Source organism: Rhipicephalus microplus, chromosome 5 (genome assembly GCF_043290135.1).
Source record: "Rhipicephalus microplus isolate Deutch F79 chromosome 5, USDA_Rmic, whole genome shotgun sequence".
Classification (NCBI taxonomy): Eukaryota; Metazoa; Arthropoda; class Arachnida; order Ixodida; family Ixodidae; genus Rhipicephalus; species Rhipicephalus microplus.
In genome coordinates, this window is record NC_134704.1 from 92,635,088 (window position 1) to 92,658,492 (window position 23,405).

The 23,405-nt window shown below is 43.8% G+C and overlaps 1 protein-coding gene across 1 annotated transcript in view; it reads left to right on the forward strand.

Moving 5' to 3' along the window:
- The window catches only part of LOC119173796 (uncharacterized), a 47,949-nt gene extending 40,883 nt beyond the window's left edge, over positions 1-7,066 (forward strand). Inside the window, exons 6-7 of the mRNA XM_075894537.1 lie at positions 4,225-6,429; positions 6,916-7,066. Of these exons, the coding sequence (XP_075750652.1) occupies positions 4,225-6,429; positions 6,916-6,971 (2,261 nt within the window). The 3' untranslated portion in view covers positions 6,972-7,066. The remainder of the gene's footprint in view (positions 1-4,224; positions 6,430-6,915) is intronic.
- Positions 7,067-23,405: the final 16,339 nt, after the last annotated feature.

The following is a 23,405-nucleotide window of genomic DNA, read 5'->3' on the forward strand; positions in this document are numbered from 1 at the left end:
GATCTTATGATTTTAAAAAAGCTTATATGCTGATGCGATAAGCCTTAAGAAAGCGAAAGTAAGGCCTCATTGAGAAAGGGTGAATGCTATACAATGGTTAGGGGCCCCTACAGTTGAGAGGTCGAGTGGTTCGAGTGGCTCGCTTGGCTTGGTCCAGGAATGCCAGCAACCGTCCCTTGGTTAAAGCAGCCCGAAACGAGGGCAACACGTGACCACCAATGGCACATGCAGGCGTTGATCACCGTTGTCCGGTGTCGTTTGTACCACGTTGCCGTCTTTTTCCGCTGCCTTTACCGCGACAATCAACCGGCCATCTCAGTTTCGCACACTATCATTGTCGTGTTCCTTGTCCGCAAGCCTTGCCTCACACTGGTTTATAAAATGTTGCTTTGCAAATTCGTGCGTGCCCTTTCGTGGTGGTTTTCCGGCGCGTGTGAATGTAATTGGTCACATTAGAGGCTTTTCGCTAGACCTCAAACTTTGTCTTACGTTCTCTACAGTAGAGTGTATTATTCGAAGCCAGCCCCTCGCCCACCTGCTGATCATTTTTTAAACTCATTCATTTTCTATCTGGACTGTTCCAAAAGTATAGCATGCAAGCCTTTTAAGATCAGCGCGTGACTTTTCTGACTCTGATATTGAATATATTCGTGTTATTCGAAATACATGAAGCCTTAAAAAACAATTATGCGACAAGCAGACCCACATTAACTCCACTACGGAACTCGGAAAAGGTATGCCAAGCTTTAAAACTTTTATATGCGCCTTCGAGAGTGCAAAAAACTACCTGTTATTGTATTGTGTTCACCAAATTAAAGCATTTTTATTAGCTGAAGAAATTGACAGGAACTAGCTAAAATTATTGAACTCTTATTTTAGCGCTTTTATTGTTTATTAACTAATGGTAGACACTGTCAATTACTGCCGAAACAATTTGCTTCCGTGATAATATCTAGTGTGACTTTACCTACTACTGGATTCCCTGAATCATATTACGAACAGGCAATCAATACTGCCGGCAGACAAAAAGTGTGACTAAGTAACGAGCCAAAACGACATGCGCTGGCCGCACCTTTCATTTAGCGCTATTCAACGACAAAATCTGCTCCCCCTCCACGTTACCCATCTGCATAATGAGGCCAACATAGCTTATAGACTATAAAAGGGCCGCTTATAGCAATAACCATAGCCAAGCTTAGTTGAACGCTTCAAGTTTCAAGAGACAGGCTATCCAAGTAGACTAAAACGGCAAAATCAATACTGTTAAATTCTGAAGTCCCTCGATGCGTTTGGCCCACCTACATAATCGATTATTTCTTCGCATAATGCCTAAGAGCAATACTTTTGCCGAGCCGTAGCACCTGTTCGTCGGGTGCTTTCTCAAGTCTCGAGCGCTTTTTAAAAAAATCTGGAAAAATGAAAATCACTGTAGCCACATTTTCGAAATTAAGTCATGAAATTTAATTATTAAATTGTAAACTTATCCACAGAGGAACCTGAGCTCTAAAGAATAACTTGAAATCTCACTAAATGTTTTCAAGAAAGGGTGTCAGCCATTTCCTAATTGCCTTCAACTGTGTAAAGAAGACAGCAGTCAGTTCTGATTTGTTGACGTTTTCGTAAGGTCCACGTGAAGCTTGGGACGAATTGGTTGAAGGCCCTTGTATATCAAGAGCGGTTCCTGAAGAGTTGAAGAAAGTACTTGAAAGATATCGCACGCGCCATCGAGGCACTTTCAAATGTTTTTTTTTTTGTTTGCAACGAGATCACAAAACGGAATAATTGCGTAGCGCAAATGCTTAGCGATATTTGGCGACAGTGAGGCAGGTGAAGGCCTATCAGAACAATCTTTTGGTATGTATAATGAATAATCAAGTTATGCGTTGAAATCAATCAACCATGTACGCATTATGAAAAGTTTCTTTTTATTTTACCAATCACAGCAACAGTACATAAAGAAACATGTGGGAGTGTAAGTTGATAATGTTATCGTAGCCCTAAATCCCGCGTGTTGCACAATACCAAGAACCACACACTTGCTTACAAATTAGGAAAATGTAAAAGCTTCTTCGATATCTTAATATGTTTGAAATAATGAACGGCCACCTGCGGGAGTTTATACAGAAATAAAAGACAGCAACCTGTACGAATTCTCGCTTGGAGAGCAGGTCAGCAACGGCAATAAAAAAATTTTTCGCAATATGCAATAATTCGCACTAGGCTGGGTAACTACAGAGCTGATGGGGCACTTGAAACTCGCGCTGGCTCGGCTGGGCTTTCAGCCTCTCAACCCTTGCTATACCATACTATTAATGGGTACGTTAGATCACATGTTATTCTCTACGTTTTTTTTTTTTCTTTCCCGGTCTATCTGTTCTTCTGCCCTTTCGTTTTCTTTCTTTCTGTTTCTTATTTTTCCCTTTCTATCTCTCTCTCCAAAGCTGTACTCGCTCTGCCCTCCTCAAGTCGTCCTTCTAACTTTCACTCCCATTTTTTACTTGCTAGCTATACTATCATAAGGGTGTGCTATGCTCTACTAGCGTGTTTGGGTAACCAATGGGTATCACGCTAGCCTCCGTGTCGTGGAGAATCAAGCTCGAATACCGCCTCTAAATGTCTCCCTACACGGTGAAACTCGATTATAACGGCCACGCTGTATAAGTCCTTAGCGCGTATGCGCAAAAAAAAAATATAGGCAAATCTTACGACGCATCACAACGACATACACATAACAAGGGAACATACAGGCGGCTGATACCGATCAAGATTACTGTCGAAGTTAAACCATCGATTAACACAGGAGCGGCACGTTTCAACTCACATTTTTAACCATGTGTACAGAATGCTTGCGTGGTGATTGAGCACTCGCCAGTTCAGGGAATTTTCTATTTACGATAAACGGCAAATATTGATAATGACAGCTCCGCTATAGAAACGTAAAAGTCCGTCAGCCCGAATGGTTACTACGAGAAACTTGCTACGTTTTTTCTCATAAATACATCCTTCCGGGCGCATCTTTCCTTTATAATTCAAAGCTACAAAATATCTACAGCAGCTTTCAGCTGTTGAAGTTTAGCAGAAAATGTTTCCGGTTGAAGAAAACAAAGCTGAGTACAACTAATTTAACATGCGAGGTGTCAGTGCTCTTACCGTACAACTGCCGAGTGACTTTCGATCAAGTGTCTTTCGTTTTTTTTTTACGTTACGTATTATTGTTATTATGCACACGTCATGCTGTCGTTCATATGAAAAATCTAATATTGTCGGAAAATTTTGGTATATTCAAAAGATATTGCGCATTTAGAACAATTAAACATAATGTAAAACTCAAATTCAGGAACTGCGTTTCTAGCCAAATTTGTCTTCTTTTGCATGTACGTCAAATGTCTTAATTTAAATCAATTGAAACAGAGTTTTCCAATATGTAACAAGCCTAAATAGATGAGAATCAGCTCTGCTTAGAAAGACATGACCATTTGTGAATCCTAAAATCTACGACATACGGTAGAAGATACACATATCATTATGAACAGCTTTAATGGGGTAATGGGAAAGTTGCATGTAAGAATCGCTGTTGAGACGTACTTGTTAAAATTATCAGTAACAAAGGCAGCCTAAGGGATGCTAAGGGATGATAAGAAAACTGGCCACTGATCACAGTCTATACAGGCGGTGGCCTGTGGGTCAAATTATTTCCAAATACTAGTCTGTCTGAATCATTCTGATTCATGCAGACTAGTATTTGAAAATAGTTTGACCTGCAGTCTTTGGAAATAATTTGATTTGGAAGCCAAATTTCGCAAAGTTAGAGGTCACCTGATAATAAATAACTTTCCCGCGGCAAGAACACCCAGTTCTGTAGTAGAACTGATGGTAATTTACTTTTTATGCTTGTGGATTGTCGACGTATTTATTGAGATTAGTTGATTATTATATTAGTAAAGTAAACTGAACCTCGCTTCTTCACCTATATTTATGTGCTTATAATCAGTCAAGCATGATGCTATTTTACATAGTAGTTAAAGACATTTTTCTTTTGGTCAGTTCCTGTATTTCTAATAATAAAATTGCACTCATTAAATACGTTTTTTTTTTGTTTCCGTCAGTCTGTGTTGCTTCTCCCGTCTTTCAACCTTTGCTGTGCCACAGTATTGTTAATACAGTGTGAATCAGTTGGCCTAACAATGGGTACTATATTGTTTTTTTTTTTCGTTTTCTCTACAGCCATTCCGGCTTGCCTTGGTGCCGGAATCAAAACAATTGTCAGAGGAGGTGCTGCCCTTCCAGGAACAGTAGCTGCTGCTCCACTAAGCTCACTGCCCGCCATCCCTGCAGTCACCAGTGGGGTCAGTTCTGTAGTTACCCCAAGCGTCACAACTGGGCTCACCGGCACTGGCCTCGGAACCGTGCCCGGATCCGTCACCGGAACTTTGGGTGGTCTTACTGGCTCTTACCCTGGCTCCCTCAACGGGCTCGGCGGTGGCCTGTGGGGAAGCTACCCGGGTTCCTGGGGTGGTTCTCTGGGTGGTCTCTATGGCTCCTACCCTGGCTACCTCGGTGGGTTCGGTCGTGGACTCTATGGTAGCTACCCAGGTTCTTTCGGTGGCTCTCTTGGTGGTCTCTATGGCACCTACCCTGGCTACTTTGGCGGGTTTGGTCGTGGACTCTACGGAAGCTACCCTGGCTCCTTCGGCGGATCTCTGGGTGGCCTGTATGGATCCTATCCCGGTAGCTTTGGTGGATACCTCGGGGGTCTTTCCGGATATTACCCTGGAAGGTTTGGTGGAGCTCTGAGTGGTCTCTATGGATCCTACCCTGGTAGCTTTGGTGGAATCCTTGGTGGCCTCTCCGGATCCTACCCAGGAAGCTTTGGTGGAGTTCTTGGTGGTCTCTACGGATCTTACCCTGGTAGCTATGGTGGATACCTTGGTGGTCTTTCCGGATATTACCCCGGAAGACTTGGTGCAGTTCTCGGTGGTCTCTATGGATCCTACCCAGGTAGCTTTGGTGGAGTACTAGGTCGCCTTTCTGGATCCTACCCAGGTAGCCTTGGCGGAGTTCTTGGTGGCCTCTACGGATCTTATCCCGGTAGCTTTGGTGGAGTCCTTGGTCGCCTTTCCGGATCTTACCCAGGAAGCTTTGGCGGAGTTCTCGGTGGTCTCTACGGTTCCTATCCAGGAAGCCTTAGTGGAGTTCTCGGTGGTCTCTACGGATCCTACCCCGGTAGCTTTGGTGGAGTACTAGGTCGCGTTTCTGGATCCTACCCAGGAAGCTTTGGCGGAGTTCTCGGTGGTCTCTATGGATCCTACCCCGGAAGCTTTGGTGGAGTCCTTGGTCGTCTTTCCGGATCTTACCCAGGAAGCTTTGGGGGAGTTCTCGGTGGTCTCTACGGATCCTACCCAGGTAGCTTTGGTGGAGTCCTAGGTCGCCTTTCTGGATCTTACCCAGGAAGCTTTGGCGGAGTTCTCGGTGGTCTCTACGGATCCTACCCCGGTAGCTTTGGTGGAGTCCTAGGTCGCCTTGCTGGATCCTATCCAGGAAGCCTTGGTGGTGTTTTGGGTGGTCTCTACGGATCCTACCCTGGTAGCTTTGGCGGATACCTTGGTGGTCTTTCCGGATACTATCCCGGAAGATATGGTGGCGCTTTGAGCGGTCTGTATGGATCCTACCCCGGAAGCTTTGGTGGATACCTTGGTGGTCTTTCTGGATACTACCCCGGAAGATTTGGTGGAGCTTTGAGTGGTCTGTACGGATCCTACCCCGGCAGCTTCGGTGGATACCTTGGTGGTCTTTCCGGATACTACCCCGGTAGATTTGGTGGAGCTTTGAGTGGTCTTTATGGATCCTACCCTGGTAGCTTTGGTGGATATCTTGGAGGTCTTTCTGGATACTACCCCGGAAGTTATGGTGGATCACTGAGTGGTCTCTACGGTTCCTACCCCGGAGGCTATGGTGGATTGGGTGGCCTCTTCGGTGGCTTCCCTGGCTACGGCGACCGCAGCCTTGCCAGTCTTTTCGGCCGAGGAGCATATCCTGGCTTCTACGGAGCTACCACCTTGAACCTCATTGGCAACCGCAACTTTGCCCTTCTTGGACGATTCCCCCCTCCACATGGTATTGGGGCCGTCGAGCGCAGGGGGCGATTCCTACCTCATCCCGTTGACATCCGCACTACCACTGACCCCGTAACTGGTCACCCCATGGTTCAGGCTGTCTACTTTGGAAACCTGCGTGAGCGCATCGTGCCTGTGCCAGTCCCAATCCCTACAGATGTCCCATACCCAGTACCAGTCCCCGTGCCACAGCCATATCCAGTTCCCCGCCAAGTTCCCTACCCAGTGCCCGTCCCTGTGGCCCACCCAGTACCAGTCCACACTAACACTGAAGTGCACAAGACCGACGTTGTCGCCGCCACTCCACGAGGCGCAGGTACGTCATGAGTACTTTGATAACGGGATCTATTTGGTAATTCATCTGAGCAACATGAATGTACACTGAAAGTAATTTGTACTTAGGGTACCGTACGTCATAGAACTGCAATAAATCTACACTCAGTGCAGCATCTTAACGATATTACTTTCATGTTTAACTTATACCACACGTACAAAGATATTAGCTTATTTTTTACGTTGATCCAGGCGTATACACACCTAAAATTTGTCCGAAAAGCTTGCATTTAGGCAAAACTAGGGCGTGTCAAGGAAGCTGCGCTGTCAGATAATGATGATTATTGTGTAATGCATTCGCTTGATCAGACTACACCTTCTACCGGTATTTGTACATTCCCAAAGTCTCGGCCTCACAGCTCACGGTAGCTGTGTCTGTCCGCTTTCTATTGGACGCTGTCGCTGTCTTTTCAAATGCTTATCAATGAATGTGTGCTAACTATTTCTTTCAATGTTTCTTCAATTTCAGTTCTCGTCGACAGTGCTGTAACTGGCGTCCAACCAGGCCCAGCCACCGTTGTGTAAAGAACGCCCAAGGACAAAATCAAGTTACTTCAGCTCATTCAACGGATGGACCAATAAATGTGCATTTAAAATAAACAAAATTTTATCTGAAGAAAGTCGACATCTCGATTACAGATTATTAACGTCTTTTATGTGTCACGAAGGTGCTATAATGAATTTTTTCGACACACTTGCGAATATAGATCAATGCACTGGTGAAGAGTACGTTTTTTTCCGCCATTGCAGCAGTACTACTGTCTTGTTCCGACCTTACAATTTTAAATGCAGAAATCCACCTTGCAATTTCAAATGCACAAATATCTTCGTTACATGCTTATGCAATTCATTTTTATTACTAATATCTGGCGTTTTACGTAATGAAGTGACCATGTCATTATGAGGCACACTGTAGTGGAGGGTCTAGTATTTTTTTTATATTAAGTGATTACATCGCACGATACACGAAGCTCTAGCATTTCACCTCCCCACTAATGTGACCACCATGGCCGGGATTGATTTTTCTGGTGGAAAACCGTAACCACCGCACCATTAGGGCGGGCCAGTCGATTGCCCTTGTGCTTAAACTGTTACATTGCCCAAGATTGATGTAAGTAGTTTTCAGTACTAACCCAATATTCAAAAACTGGGCAAGTGCCTAACAACACATTTTTTTCACTTTCAGACGTTTTAAAGGGATACTGAAGAGCAAAACGATTTTTCCGGTATTCGTAAAGTACAATTTCACGCTCACGACAACAACCCTATAACCACAACATGACGCTTAGTGAGCGTGAGAACGCGTGTGACTTAAGAAATTTTCAAGGCATCTACTGGGTTTTACGTAGCTTCCAATCTGTAAAAATGAAGTGCATTATAATCTGTGAGTGTCATAAACTTAGCATAGGAAATTTCACAACATTTCATCGAAACAATGCCCCGAAAATACGAAAAATGCATTTTGAAATTTCTCACGTTACACGCGTAGATTCTGGTGCAAAATTTAAAGTTTAAACTTCAACGTTTTACTTTCTCTTCTAATAATGAACCTATGATAATTAAACATATGACATTAAAGTTCTGATTGATATTCAAGATTTAACATTCCAAAACCACCTTATGATTATAAGAGACGCCATAGTGGAGGGCTTTGGAAATTTTGACCACCCGAAGTTCTTTAACGTGCACCGAAATCTGAGCACACGGGCCGGCAGCGTTTTCGCCTGCATGGAAAATGCAGCCGCTGCCGCTGGAATTCAATCCTGTGACCTACGAGTCAGCAGCTGAGTACATTAGCCACTAGACCACCGTGGCGGGGGGCATTAGAGTTCTCAGTGCAATTCGTCAATCTAAACCAAGTCATGGTTCCTCTTTAATGTCCCTTTAGCATCAAGAAACCTAATGAATAATTGTTTTGCAAAAAAAAATAATGCCTCAATGGTCCCCAGTTTTTCTGTGAAGTAAATTAATTAAAAAAAACATGCGGGCTTGTAAGTTGAAAAGCCCCTGATATATTTCAAAAAGAAAGAACAAACTCAGCGAATTTCAACAGCTGTTTGCTTGGAAATCCTTCGAGTCTGCCAACACCATTTCCAGCAGTGCAACTGTGCCATCTTCTTTTACTTCCTTTTTGTTGTTATTTGAAAAATTACATTTACTTATCACTGGAAACTGGATTATAACTTCGCGGTTATGTGGTGCTTTGAATGGTTGAAGGAGCGTCATCAATAATAACAAGCAAAATCAAATCAAATAATTTTCCCAGAAGAAAACAGGTTCTGGAGAGGTTCACTGGCTCAAAGCTGTTTATGGACAGCTTGACGAGGCCAGTGAACCCTATACAAGGCAAGTAAGACAATGACAAAGATGCGTATAACGATAAAGACCATAAGCTAACATTACCATAACAAATACGGTGTAAGAAATATATATATATATATATATATATATATATATATATATATAAATATATATATATATATATATATATATATATATATATATATATATATATATATATATATATATATATATATATATATATATACACATATATATATATATATAAATATATGTATATATATATATACATATATATATATATATACATATATATATGTATACACACATTAATACGAAACAACCTGATACCAGCATAGCACAGAAGATTGCATGAACGCGAGCCAGAAAACAAAGAAAAAAATACAACAGAAAAATTCAGCAACCATAACACTATTATTGCCAAAAATGAAATAATAAAAATAAAAGACAATGATGAAATCTCGGAGAAGATATATACAAATTTGCTTCTTGTGTATGTCCTGGATCATACAATGTACATCACATGTCGGACAAACAAGATTATACAGACACAGTGTTTGCTATATGTTTTTAATCATATAACCGATTCAGTACAGCATGGATACATACACTGAAAGAAAAATGAAATCGTACTATCGTACAGACAGTACATTTTACAACGTCAAACAGTTAGCCTACATTTACAAAAAAGGGATCGTAGTTTTTTTTAATGAGAAACTGTTTACGTGACTGTATCGATTGAGAATCATTGGTAGATTGTTATGCAATGTTTGAGATTTGTAAATATTGCGAAACCTCAGAACAATCCAAACATCATTGCTTCTTATTTATAACAAAACATTTTTCTGCAGTAAGACATGCGGTATTTTTAATGTATTGTGTAATCAAAATATAGGAAAAATAGTAGGATCTCAGAATGCGAAAGATACACATATATTTCACGTTAATAATACCGTACTCGCGACACACAAGTTGTGTTGATGACAAATATTCTAAATCAGCAACATGTCCAATAACTTTTTCTGCGTAGTCTGAAGTTTCATTATGTTAGTTTTTTGTCGTGTTTGCCCACACCAAACTGCAGTAATTTATGTTGCAAGAAAAAAAGCATGGTATATTTGCAGTTTCACCTTTGAACGTGCTAGCACACCCACTACACTAGTGGCTTTTTTTGCAGTTCGCTTCCCAGAGCACAACATTTAGAACAGGTAAATATGATGACGTATGAGTGCTTAATTGAACGCATTGCTGTCTATTTTGCAAGTGTGACTTTATCAACTGAAGTGACGTGCCACGGATTCCGTATGATTCTAGCTTATGCAGTAAAATGGTACGATTAATGCCATTGAAGGCCTTGATGAAATAATAAAACAGATAACGTGAAAAGATTTCGTTCAAACTTTTCAGGTATCATTTCTTTAAGTATAATAGGGTTGTCTCCGTTGACCTTCCTTTCCTAAAACCAAACTGAAAGTCAGTGGTTATATTTCTGGTGCAGAATATGCGCATAATTTTTTCTAATTCCTTAGGAAACACAGGAATAATAAATATAGGTCTAAAATTAGTCACCAGGTTACTGTCACCACCCTTGAACAACACAGTAATTCTGCTTGTTTTCATATCTTCTGGAAAAACACCCTACTCAAGTATCGAATTAAAAATGTGGCTGAGCGCAGGAGTAATGCAATCTAAGACATATTTTATAGGTTTTATTTGAATGTTGTCAATGTCTAGAGCCTTACTGTTCTTTAGGTTAATAAATGTCTTGTAAATTTCTCGTTCATTCGTTGGTGCTAGAAAAATACTGTCGGGACGTTTATTTCTTGTTGTAGCCTTGAAAGAGACCGCCTGCAAAGGCACATTTGCTGATACACCCACATTGACAAAATGATTATTCAAGTGATCCGCAAGTTATTTACCCGCAAGCTCGACATTGTCAACGATATTCTTAGCTGGTGCGGAGTCCCGCTTACCACGACCAAGCACATCATTAATTAAGCGCCAAACAATGACCGGTGATTGCTGGGCACTTCCAGCAAACATTTTCTCGTAGAAAGTTACCTTAGCTCGCTTAAGCTCCATATTCAGCTTGTTACGCGTTTTTTTCAACTCTGCCAAATCTGTCAGCACTCTTGATTTCAACAATAAGTTGTAAAGTTTATTCTTAAGTCGTATCATACTAGCAGAAGAGGGGGTCACCCATGGTTTATGTATATTTTTATAGTTTACCTTGCTTGAATGGGAAGGGCTTTGCCTATATATGTACAAAGACAGCAAGAAATTTTTGATAGGTTTCGTCTGCACAAGTTAAGTTGAAAGGAAACACCAATCGTGTTCGCTAATATTTTTATTAAAAGATTCTAAACTGTGGTTTGTTGCAGTTTGAATGGTGCACGATTCACGATACATCTCCTAATATTCGGCTTGTGGGAATAACACATAAATACCGGGCAATAATCACTTATATCTGATGAAACTTTTCCAGACTGAAATACAATGGCTTCGATATTTGTTATTAAGTCAAGGCACGAGAGAGATAATGGTGTAACACGTGTTGCTGTGGAAACGACATTCCTAAATCCGGCACATTGAAGCATGTTCGAAAAATCCATGGTAATAGGGTTATCATTCAAGATATTGATATTAAAATTTTCACCACATACCAGTGTAAAATTATTGGACGATACGTAATGCAGAAATTTATCAAAAAAGCTTTGAAAGCTCAAAATATTGCCCCCTGGAGGACGATACACAGCAGCTTTCATGTCTGAATTGTGCCTGAGTGCCAATACCTCATAGTCCTCACACGTGACACAGAAATCTGATACTAAATTATACTTCCAGTGACCGTCCACGGGATTAGCAACGCCTCCACCACGCCTGTTACGAGAGTCAAGGAAAAATGACTCATATTCATTAAACTTCTGCCGGCAGCTTGCACCGTCATACCATGTTTCAGTTATCATGATGACTTGAAACTTGAACTGGAAATCATTGAGAAGGTAGCGTATGACGTCACTCTTAAACTATGCAGATCTGGTATTGAAATGCAACACAGTCGTATGAAATCTGTTTCGAGCACTAAGCAAACGAGGTAATATGAACTCGTGGTATTCCGTCTTTCTTGGAGCAAACAGTGAGACTTTACGAACTCGAAGTCACCTTAAATAAAGAACTTTCATCATGAATCTGAATTACAGCTGAAAGCTCGCTCTGCTTCGCGAAAATCTTGCCATTCGCTGTCCACACGAATTTCCAGTTACATTCATGTTTTTTTTTTCCTTATTGCCTTTCCAAGTAGCCGTTTCAATGTCAGCAAAGGTGCTCATTGATGTAGATCGGGGTCGAGATATCTAGCCCCACGTCTTTGTCTGTTAGTCGAGCCTTCTTTGCCTTCCACAGAGTTGCGTCACGATTGGCTCTTGCTTTGCATTGTACAACGATGTTGGATCGCTCAGGGTTTCGCGTAGGCACTCTGTTGCAAGATTCCGTGTCGGTTTCTCTGATTAGCTCATTAATGGCACTTCCGATCATTGACAAAATATGCGGCACACTTTCATTTTCTTGTCTAGCAACGCCCTGAATTTCCAGATTGACATTGCGAGAGTACTGCTCGGCAAGCAGAAGTCGCCTTTCCATGTCAGCGCCTCTAGACTCCAAAACTGCGCACTTAGCCCGAAGAAGCTCATTTTGTTTTTGTTGTTCAACATTGACTGAGACTGCAGCGCTCAGCTTTTGCTTCAGTACCTCAATGGCTTGGTGAGCATAGTCAATGCTGTTAGTCATATCCCACTGCCCAGTTCTTAATTCTCGAATTTCCGTTCGAAGATCCCGTTCTATTATATATTTATACTTTGCTAGCTCTTGTTTGAATTCAGCCCGTGGTTCTTCCTTGGGCTTTAAGAGTTCTTTTGCCATAGTTCAGCAACAAGAGTGTGCCCTTAGGCGTTTGTTACAATAGAAAGTCACAAATTTCACAAGCTTGGCAGTGACCGTGAAAAAAAAAAAAGAGAAAAGAAAGCTACAATGTTTAATCACTAACCTGCAGTGAAAAGGCAGCAAGGATTAGGCGATATCGAAGCGTGTTCGTCGCCACTGCCAAGTGAAAGCCGTCCGCAGCCGACGTATTCACTTGAGTCGTCAACTGAGCAAAGGAGCAATCGTATAACGTGGCGTATGTGTTGTATACTACCAATAGGAGAAAAAAGCCAGGTGAATAGCGAGATAGAAAGAGAGAAAGGAAAGGCCGGGAGGTTAACTAGATATAGGCATCTGATTTGCTACCGAGCGCTGGGGGCGGGGAAATAGGGGCAAGAAAGAGAGGGTAGATTAAAAAAAAACGCACGCGCACTCATGTGAAACCGAAAACACACACAGGAAAGGCGTCCTAGCTACAACCGTTCAGTAAGGAGAGCAAAGTAAGAAGAGTACTTAGCAGCCTGGTTCTGTCCGGCTCGCCAACCTAGCCTTCTACCAACAAAGACAAAACACTTGCGGTGGACGTAACAATATATTGCACGCAATGTTCAAAGATTGATTGATTGATATGTGAGGTTTAACGTCCCAAAACCACTATATGATTATGAGAGACGCCGTAGTGGAGGGCTCCGGAAATTTCGACCACCTGGGGTTCTTTAACGTGCCCCCAAATCTGAGTACACTGGCCTACAACATTTCCGCCTCCATCGGAAATGCAGCCGCCGCTGCCGGGATTCGAACCCACGACGAGCGGGTCAGCAGCCGAGTACCTTAGCCACTAGACCACCGCGGCGGGGCGCAATGTTCAAAGGGAAAATATAAACGTTAAAAGCGAAAAATGGCCTATCAGCCCAACCATCTCCCTTTTGGAATCGGTCTCGTGCAAAACTTTCGGGGTATATCTAACGGTTCGTTACTGCATTTTGTTAGCTGTGATCCAAGCATTCAAAGGGAGTCGACCCGTTTTTGTAGGTCTGGTAGTTGTGTGTACATCGAGGGTTTACCAGTCACGTCGACTATATACATGGGCGTTTAAAAGAAAACTTATGGTATGACGTAAAGGCAGCACTCACGATAGAGCACATACGTCAGTATTAACTAGGCGAAGGCCACCTAAATGTGCAATGATGTTAATTATCGTTCGTGACTTTCGTTCGTGAATTGCTCTAGTCTCATGCAGTGCTTGAATATAGCTTACTTAATCATAAGAACACAGATGTAGCCCTTATGTTTACTAGGTCGCTATAAAAGCGGAGCCAGCACCTGAAGCACAATTGAAGTTATACCTCCTCGTGACGCCTGTATCGGATGAGTAAGTATGTATTGTTCACTGCCTTCTTATAAAATTACATATCCTGCAGTGGAACCTCAGTTGACGTTGCGCTGATAATACTCCTGCATAAAGTATTTTTCCTAATCAATTTAGATGAACTTATGATTGATTGATATGTGGGGTTCAATGTCCCAAAACTACCATGTGATTATGAGAGACACCGTAGTGGAGAGATTCCTGGATCGAATCGCGGCCGCAGCCGGGATTCGATCTCGCGACGTTCAGCATCTGAGTACCTTAGCCACTAGACCACCACGCCGGCGCTTTCAAAGCAATCTTGAAACCTGGCGTGGCTCTGTGATAGAATACCTGACTTCCACGCAGAATTCTTGGTTTAAGTTCATGGTGTGGCCTTGATTTCTATTCTATCCATCCAACGTGTCACTGCAAGCTTCCAACGTCGGTTTTCCTTAACGGTCTGGCATTCGAATTACCGATGTCTGAAATCGGCATCATTGAGTCGATAAAAAGCATCAATAACTTTTGGCGCACATCTGCATAACACAGCCCTTGGTATACGAGTATGTGCCACACGTGCCTTGAGGAAAGAGTTTGAAAATGTACGCCCCATGCATTGACTTAGTGGCGGGAGGGGTGCTGCGATATAGCTTGCCCTTCATATCCCCTTATGGGGAGCGCTAAGCTCGCCCATCGTCATCCGACTAATATTTGTAAAACCACGGCTATCTTACGCGTATTAAACGTGGCAAGCCTATATTCCAGCGCGAATTCGGTGGAAGTTGTTCATAGAAGGCATCGCGTACCCATCGATTCGGGACATCGCTTTAAATTCACCGTTTTTCACACCACGTGACATAGAGACCGTCACGCTGTACATCATAACGTACATAACATCTTCGGACTTTTTCTGAAGTTTCACCATGATCAACCTCTACTTTCTTATAGATTTACCGACAGGTGATTTTTTTACCCCTGTAATGCTGCTTTCCTGCACAATAGATTTGGAAAAGCTCTTCAAAAAACAATCAACCCAGCGTAATTCCACGATTTTCAAACACAAAGACAGGTTGTCTTTCTGTACCTGCCAATAGAGTGCCATTAGTGAAGAACTTGTTGTGCTACAATTAGCTCTTTAGAAATCACCCCTTACATTTTCAGTAGATACACAAAACTGTCTCGGGAAAAATATACAGCCACCCAATTAAAACTAATCGCATAGAACAGCATACGGATGTTGTCAACATTAAGTGCCTGAAATGCTATTAGCGAAAAATCAGGCATTGCTCGGTAATCATTTTTGGAAGAACGCTCCCCATAGCGTTACGCCCAGCGCTTACCCTTGGGGTCGGCTTTGCCGCACTTGTAGATGTCCAAGATTGCTGGACATGTATGTGCTACAACGACCTGAATGTAAGGGGACCATCACGAAACCTACAATTTCAGTTCCGTCAATTACAGTGGCCTATGAGGACCCATCTTGTGAGGGCGACCGTAGATTCGTACCGGCCACACCGATTTACCTATTCAGCAGCCTCCGCCGAAGTTACTTGCTGGAAGCCGCCGGTTGTTGTATGTGATAACGACGACAGGGAACTCATGAGTCTATGATGCCAGCAACACCACACCATGGCCACTGAGAAACTACGGTAGGCTGGGAATATGTGGAGTTCAGGCAGATTGATGAACACATATGGCTTGATTGTTAAATAAAAATTAAAAAGAGTTCTATCACTTTTTTATCGTGTCTTTCCGTATACGTGACACTCTATAAGACACGTGTGAACTTTCTTGAGAGAATAAAATACTATTTTTGTAGAGAATAGTGGGACCCAAGAGAGTGTTCTGTGTCTCCTTAAGGAGAGTCATATGGGTGGCAAGGCACACAATGAAACTAATATAGTATTTGGTGAGTATTTCGAATCACCTGGCTTGCTCGCAGTTTTCGATCTTGAAAGCCCGGGCACGCCGATTTACTGTCAAGAATGATCTGTCACACTAAAGGGGCGATTGCTGTTCACGACCTGGAAGTGCCGCAGCCGTGATCATGACGCGAGGAAAGTGCGCAAGGTAGACGACAATTACACTCGAAGAAACGACCGACTACAAAGGGTTCATTTTTGTCCCACAACTATCGTCATAAGTCACGTTCCTTTCCTTGCATTATCGCCGCACGTTAAGGACTTTCAGGTCACGAGCTGCATGCGCGTTATCAGCGTGACGTAGCATTTTTGATAGGAAAGAGCCCAGCGCCGACTTTTCAAGAAAGAAAGCGCAAGCAAGCTGGATGACGATTCATGTTGTGGGACAAGACACCCTTTCTACTCGATCAGTTTTCATAGTGTAGTTGTCTGGCATAAATGCTCCCCAAATACTCGACTGTTTTTAGAGTGATGTACTCGCCCAAAAGAGCAACAAATGCTTGTTTTTATTTTTGTTTTTTTTCTTAGAATATACCAACAAAGGGCATAAAACTTGAATAAGAATAGCACCACGCAGGCGCTGCTGACTGTGGAATACACCATAAAAGTTCGAAGAAACCAGAATTACCGGACATAACACAATTTTCGCTGGATCATGGTTTTGGTAAATCATGAAATTTGAGACATCTGTTCGTCCTCAGCTATCATAAGGAATCAATTACATTCAGGCAACACAAACAAAACGTTTTTGCACTCGCTACACTGCGACTTACACCTAAAGAGCGTGGAAACTGATGTCGCGGTAAACGCAATACACGACCGCTTGTTTTCGTCGTTGCTGCCGCTCACGCTCAGGTTAATAACTTGATTCACTTTGTTCAAAAGACAAAGTTCGCGCAACAAATTGCAAACTAGATGATGTCCCTCATGGCCTTGCAATCCTTCATTGTGGTGACAGCTGGAATGCCCTGGATGCTTAAGTGCAGTATTCAATTCACCATCCCACAAGACAGTCGCACATATCGGGGGTATCGATGGACAGAGTATGAGTGATGCTAGACCCAGCTTATTGAAGCGGCATTGCAGTAATTTAGCCCAATTTTCTTGTTTTTATGCGGGTAGGGAGGAAAATATACTCTCTCCCTCTCTGTGTGTGCGTGTGCGTGTGCGTGTGCGTGTGCGTGTGTGTGTGTGTGTGTGTGTGTGTGTGTGTGTGTGTGTGTGTGTGTGTGTGTGTGTGTGTGTGTGTGTGCAAACCTAAATGATGGGTGTGGTTGAACTCTTTCTACCAGCTACGCCACAACATCCTTGTCTCAAGCTAGCCTCCCTTTTCAATTACCCACATCCAAGCCTCCACGTTCCTCAGCACGTCTTTCCTCATTTAAAGAATGTAATACCAATGAAACATGGTGATAAAAGTGGCAACAGACTTATGCCGGTGTTTATCCTTCTTATCCACCCTCACTCGAACCATTTTTATGCAATTTGTGCTTCCCCAGCACTCAATGTGTTAGGGAAATTTTTCGGTAGTAATAAATGCAGAGCAGTTTCAGAGCCCCGCGAGCAGCTTCCAAGATCACAAACGTTCTGCTGGTGTTTCACAGAGGGCGCGGAAGGTGGCGCCCGTTGTCCGCTGATGACTAAAATTGGGTTCGTGTTTGGAAATTACGGTGGTTTTTCTCCATCATTTATGGTATAGGTACTCCTGAAAATGTCATTTCGGACAACAATCTTCAAAATTTCAATTAGGACTCATCCTAATAATACTTAAGAACAATGTCCTTGCTATAATTACGCACAATGCGCATGGCTACATTATTTTCAGTACGAAAAACACCACAGTCACTTTTAGGTTGATTTGGAATAATCTATTGCCGGGCGTTTTTTAGCGCTTTTTTTTTTTCTACAAAGTACGCGATGCACGAGCGCTTCGTGAGGGGGTGGAGGACGCGATGCCGATCAAACACGCGAGCTTCTAAGTACCATATTCCACCCTATCAGCGAAACGGGTGCTCCTAGCATCACGAGGATTTGTTGAGCCTGGGCTTTTTTTGTTTGTTTGTTTGTTGTGTTTCAGTACCCTGTGCTTTTTTGCTTTGTTTTGTTTCAGTATAATACAATTCTTGTACGTTACTTTTATACGGGTGATTCTGCATTACATATCACGTTTACTACCCGTCATCCCGTTTTTTTCTGTTGATGTGTTGGGTCACTTTGTTTAATGATAATATTGTAAAATTTTTGCGCCACAAAAGCCTAATCGATTCACTCTCCTCTACAATGGGCCGGTGATTCAGGGTATGCAAATTAAATAGTTAGGTAAATGAATAAATACATAAAATAAGCTCTCCAAAATAAGGCTTTCTTGCCCAGAAAATATATAGGCGCGTGCAAAGTCCCGTAGGGGGGGGGGGGGGGGTACCTACGAACATGCACCTTAGTGCACTCGTTTGTTTTTTAGGTGATTTTGCGAAACCAACGCGACTCAAACTACAAAAGGCGTTAAAGCACGAAATTTTTAAAGCTGTGTGAATGTCGGCTAACACATTGTAATCTATTAAGCCAGAAATGTGTACAATCACGGAATATAACTGCGAATCAGTGCCCGGGAGGACGCGCACCAGTGCATTCCCTCAACGAACAAAAGTAAAATGGTATACAAAAATTACGAGTCATTCGCGGTCTGCATCTCTTAATCTTGGTTTCACTTTTGACACTTCGCCCGCTGTTAAGAAAATGTGTGAAGAGTTGAATCAATCCCTCTAAATTGCATCGTATGTTCTCATATGTTTTAAGGCTCAACTATAACATCGCAGTCTGACATTTCTCGATCCATCATCTCGTTAAATGAAAGCTCTATAACATTGCTAGCTTTCTTTTTTTCCGCCTCAGGTTATGATTCAGAGATTTCACTGACATAACAGGCTGCCGACAAAGTTAAAATGCTTTTGCCAGGACAAGGATAAATGCGGTGGCGCTTGCAGGGGGGGGGGGGGCAATAGTGGCTATCACTGTCCCTAAAGATTCTGTCAGCACCCCAACCCCCTCTTTTCAGTGCCTATCGTTAACATCTATCTGCTGTTAGGACAAGTGATAGTGACGAATTAACAGTATTTATGCTGCGATAGAGAAAGGAAATGATAGTTACTACAAAACACCAAAGTGTGAGCACCCTGCCTCTCTCCGCTTTTACTTCAAGTGGCTGTACCCCCCCCCCCCCCTAAATTGAGGGGTTGGATCTGCTAATGGCAAGCCCGTAGCGAGCATTTTCTTCGGGGGGGGGGGGGGGGAGGATTGGTTGCAGGCCTTGATTTATTTATTTGTGGGGTTTAACGTCCCAAAACCACCATATGATTATGAGAGACGCCGTAGTGGAAGGCTCCGGAAATTTTGACCACCTGGGGTTCTTTAACGTGCACCCAAAAGGTTGCAGGCCTTAAAAACATCTGTATATACTGTATTTCCCGGTAAAACACCAGCTTGATCCGAACTTCGGGATGGGGCCTCTAGCGCGAATAGCCCCCCCCCCCCCCCCGCCCCCCTGTCTACGGGCTTGCTGGACAGTGGTGGAACAGAAAGGTCCACTAGGCGCGTTCGGTTTGCTACTTTCTTCCGAGGGAACGGGATGCAATGCAAAAAGATAGCAAAGTGCTATTGACGCGGTAGATGTGTTCCTGTTCAGTACGTGTCCACAATTAACCACCAAGACAAGGAAGTGCTATCGATAAGGCCGGCTTAAAAAAACCGAAGCAATGTCCCCGTCAGTTCGCTGGCCATGTGACTGCAGGGCATCGACCGACACACGTGTCCATGTACGCCTACGCACGCAAAGCTAACGCCTCGCTTAGTTGATGACTGTGGTAATCTTCTGCAATGCCACAGCATCTTAGATCCATCTACGTCATATGATCGAATGATACTTCCATCTAAACACTACTCTGGGGTTGAAGCGGCACGCGTCAGCGTCGACCATATAAGAGACAGACGGTCCATGCAACCCAATATTCTTCGTGCTGAGCTTTTCTTGCGTTATATACACTCTGCCCTGCAACCAGTATTTTCGAGCTCCTGAGCATGCCACATGCATCACGTGTTGTTCATGTTATTTTTCTTAGTGTTTTCCATCCGTCATTAATCATTGTGCCATAAGGCACCAGTAACATCACACCACTACCCTTCGTCCTCTAAGCCTTCAATCTAACGCTATAAAAATACAATACAGTCATGTTTCATTTTTCACCGAATTAAAGGAGCCGCCGGCCGAGCGCCGATGGCACTATAGTTCTCCCGTTTCCAGCATTCAATCTACACTTTCTCGGATCGAACACGATCGTCCGCCATCGAATCCCGCCGGTCATTCGGTGGAGACCTAAGGCGTCACCGTACACCTCCAGCGTCTAGAAGGTTGCAAACGCGCAGATGCCCGGCGCCAGACACGCCACGCGCGCAGAAGCGACGCCGGCTGTTGTAACACAAGCGCCGTGTTGTAGATAGATGAAGCACAAGTCGTAAAACACTTGACGCGATGTCAAGAACAAGGGGCCGCTCGTTCGCACCAGGCATTCTGCGGCCCCTCTGCTTCAACGCTTCCATGCTGTCTCGGAGACCACGTGTCATCCGCACGAGAAAACAAGGCACCGTGCATGCCACTATAAAACCCTTCGAACGGGGCGGCATATGGCGATCGGGCGTTCCTGTCCCGCGAGTAGTCAAGCTGCGGATGCGATACGGCCACGTGTTCCCGATCCACTGCATGTACGAACATTTCGTCCGACAGGAGTGGGCCTCGAACGAAGTGAATCGAAGGAAGCAACAGCTGCAGCGGTGATGCTTTGTCAAGAGCGCCAACCATAAGTCATGCCGGCTCACACCGCGAAAATAAGGCAAGTTCCTGTATTGCGTCACCAGGGGCTGAGCGAATCTTGCACTATATGCACCATCGGGTTAATTATGCGTAAAGATCGTAAGCGCGATCACTAGAAGCACGTGACTGCTGGAGGAAAGGGTCATCATGTTGAGATCGTTCGTGACACAAGGTGACTGCATTCTGTAGACAACCGTTAAGCCAATGGCTATGTGGCTAACGCTGACGGACCGTGTTAAAAGGGTAACAAAGCTCCACCAGATGAGCCGAGAACTACAAACTGACGGCTGCTTACCGTATACAGCCACAATTCATCATAAAAGCTCTTGGCCTGGTCATCACCTTAAGCGTCAGCTGGCTCCGAGTATCAAGCTTCAATCGCGAAGTGCTGTGCTTATGTCGCCATTCTAATTTTTGGTGCAGATACTCTAAACAAGCAAATTTTCTTCATTACTGCTAGAGCACCAATTGAGCTTCAACGTCCCAGACGCGCATGGCTCTAAGTGGTCGTTGTTATCGATGAATAAGAAACATATTTGTTCGAGTCAAAACACCGAGAAAGAGCAAATTCTTATAAATTACTACACCTATAGCGTCACGGGTAACATGAGTATTCATGTAAGCATGATGCTCCACCGTCGCATGTGAGCATAGCGGTGCATGGTCAGGGCGAGAGTCAAGCTGGAATGAAAAAGCAAAAGTAAAAGTAAAAGCAGACTCAATTCTCGGATAGAGATTCCTGGTGGTTCATGATTTGGCTAATATACAGTGCACGCGCGGCAGCGGGGGGTAATAACATAAACGTCATATTTTTCGTGGTTGCCCGCACTTCATCGTAAAGGTCACCGCAGGGCGGGAGGTCAGAGCTTCAACTCCGTGGCTGGGCACGAATCGATTAACATTCCGCCGATTTTTCGGTCGGACGCAACATTCTTCGGATGATATGATGCCGATATGAGTCATATATACCCTGCAATTTGTACACCTTGCATGCGGCGTCTTTTGAGTGACAAATGGCACGCGGCAACCGAATGACTGGCATGCCGGCAAAGAGGGAGCATTGCGTTACCTGCAGCGCGATGATCATGGCCTCGGGTCGTCTCGCTGAGAGCAGCATCAAAGCGCATTCCAGGAAGAAGGACGAAAACTCATCGATGAAGCCATAATTCAAGGAGCGAAGTTTGTTCGACAAGTATACGCTGTTTCGGCAACTCGAAAGTATTCACCGTCGTCTTTTCAACAGAACCGACACACGGGGGAAAATGATCCACATTCCAACGCGGCACAGGACGAATCGTGATGGCGGCATACGCCGATGGCGTAAAGGGAAGCGTCCCATCGATGAATGCATGGAACACTGAATGGTTCGATCACGTATAATATGTATTAAACACGCTTCCGTGCCGACTGCAGAGCATCGAACGTTCGCGTAGTGCAATATGGCGGTCAATAAACATTTGCCGCGAAGTGCGGGGCGTATGGAACCGAGAAAGGCGCTTTTCTGACTGAGGCTGACGAAGCAGTGGTGAGCCCGAGGACTGTGACCGCGAAATCAAAAGGTTTGGCCAGTAGGCGTGCAAATACACAAGCAGCCAGAATAAATAATTAAATAAATAAAATAAAAGTAGTGCTTGAAAGTATGAACTTACGAGTTCGTGAGGCGTTTCCACTGCTTAGGCGGTCGTTTGCGCATGCGCATTCTAAGCTGATTGGGTTCCTAACCTTTTTGAGCAACGATTCGCTTCACAATTCATGACAAAAAAAAAATAAACACCTACATGTATTTGTTTAAAGAAAACGGCAGCAAGGGGAAGACGGAAGCTTGCGAGGAAACAAAATTGTGAGCAGGGGGTGTGCACATGTGCTCGAGCCGACGTTTGGACAAGCGGACTCTTCTTTCTCAAGACTTGAACAGAGCAGGGTTGATTGATTTGATTGATTTGTGAGGTTTACCGTCCCAAACCCACCATATGATTATGAGAGACGCCGTAGTGGAGGGCTCCGGAAATTTTGACCACCTGGGGTTCTTTAACGTGCACCCAAATCTGAGCACACGGGCCTACAACATTTCCGCCTCCATCGGAAATGCAGCCGCCGCAGCCAGGATTCGAACCCGTGACCTGCGGGTCAGCAGCCGAGTACCTTATCCACTAGACCACCACGGCAGAGCCAGAGCAGGGTTCTGTTGTAGCCTTGAGGCACTGAACAGGGTTCTGTTGTAGCCTTGAGGAAGACAAGTCTGCTTGTCAAAACGTCGGTTCTAGCACACAAAAATTGTTTACGGATTTTTTTTCATATCTTTACTAAGTGGGACTAGGTAGTTTCTAACGTCTTTGTGCCGAGAGCTCTCGGATTTTACAGAAAAGCTGGTATGCTCGAGATTTGCTGTGTGTCTTAGAAAATTATCGTCATCAGAACCAGAACGCGCTCTCTTGGTCCTTGCTTGCTTGCTTGCTTGCTTGATCATCTTTTGTTTTTCCGGCTCTCACCTACTAAGGGGGATTTGCCATGAAACCGGCGGTTAGTGTAAGTCAATACCTTAAGATTATCCAGGCTAGAGAAATTGGATTACTTTGTTTTGT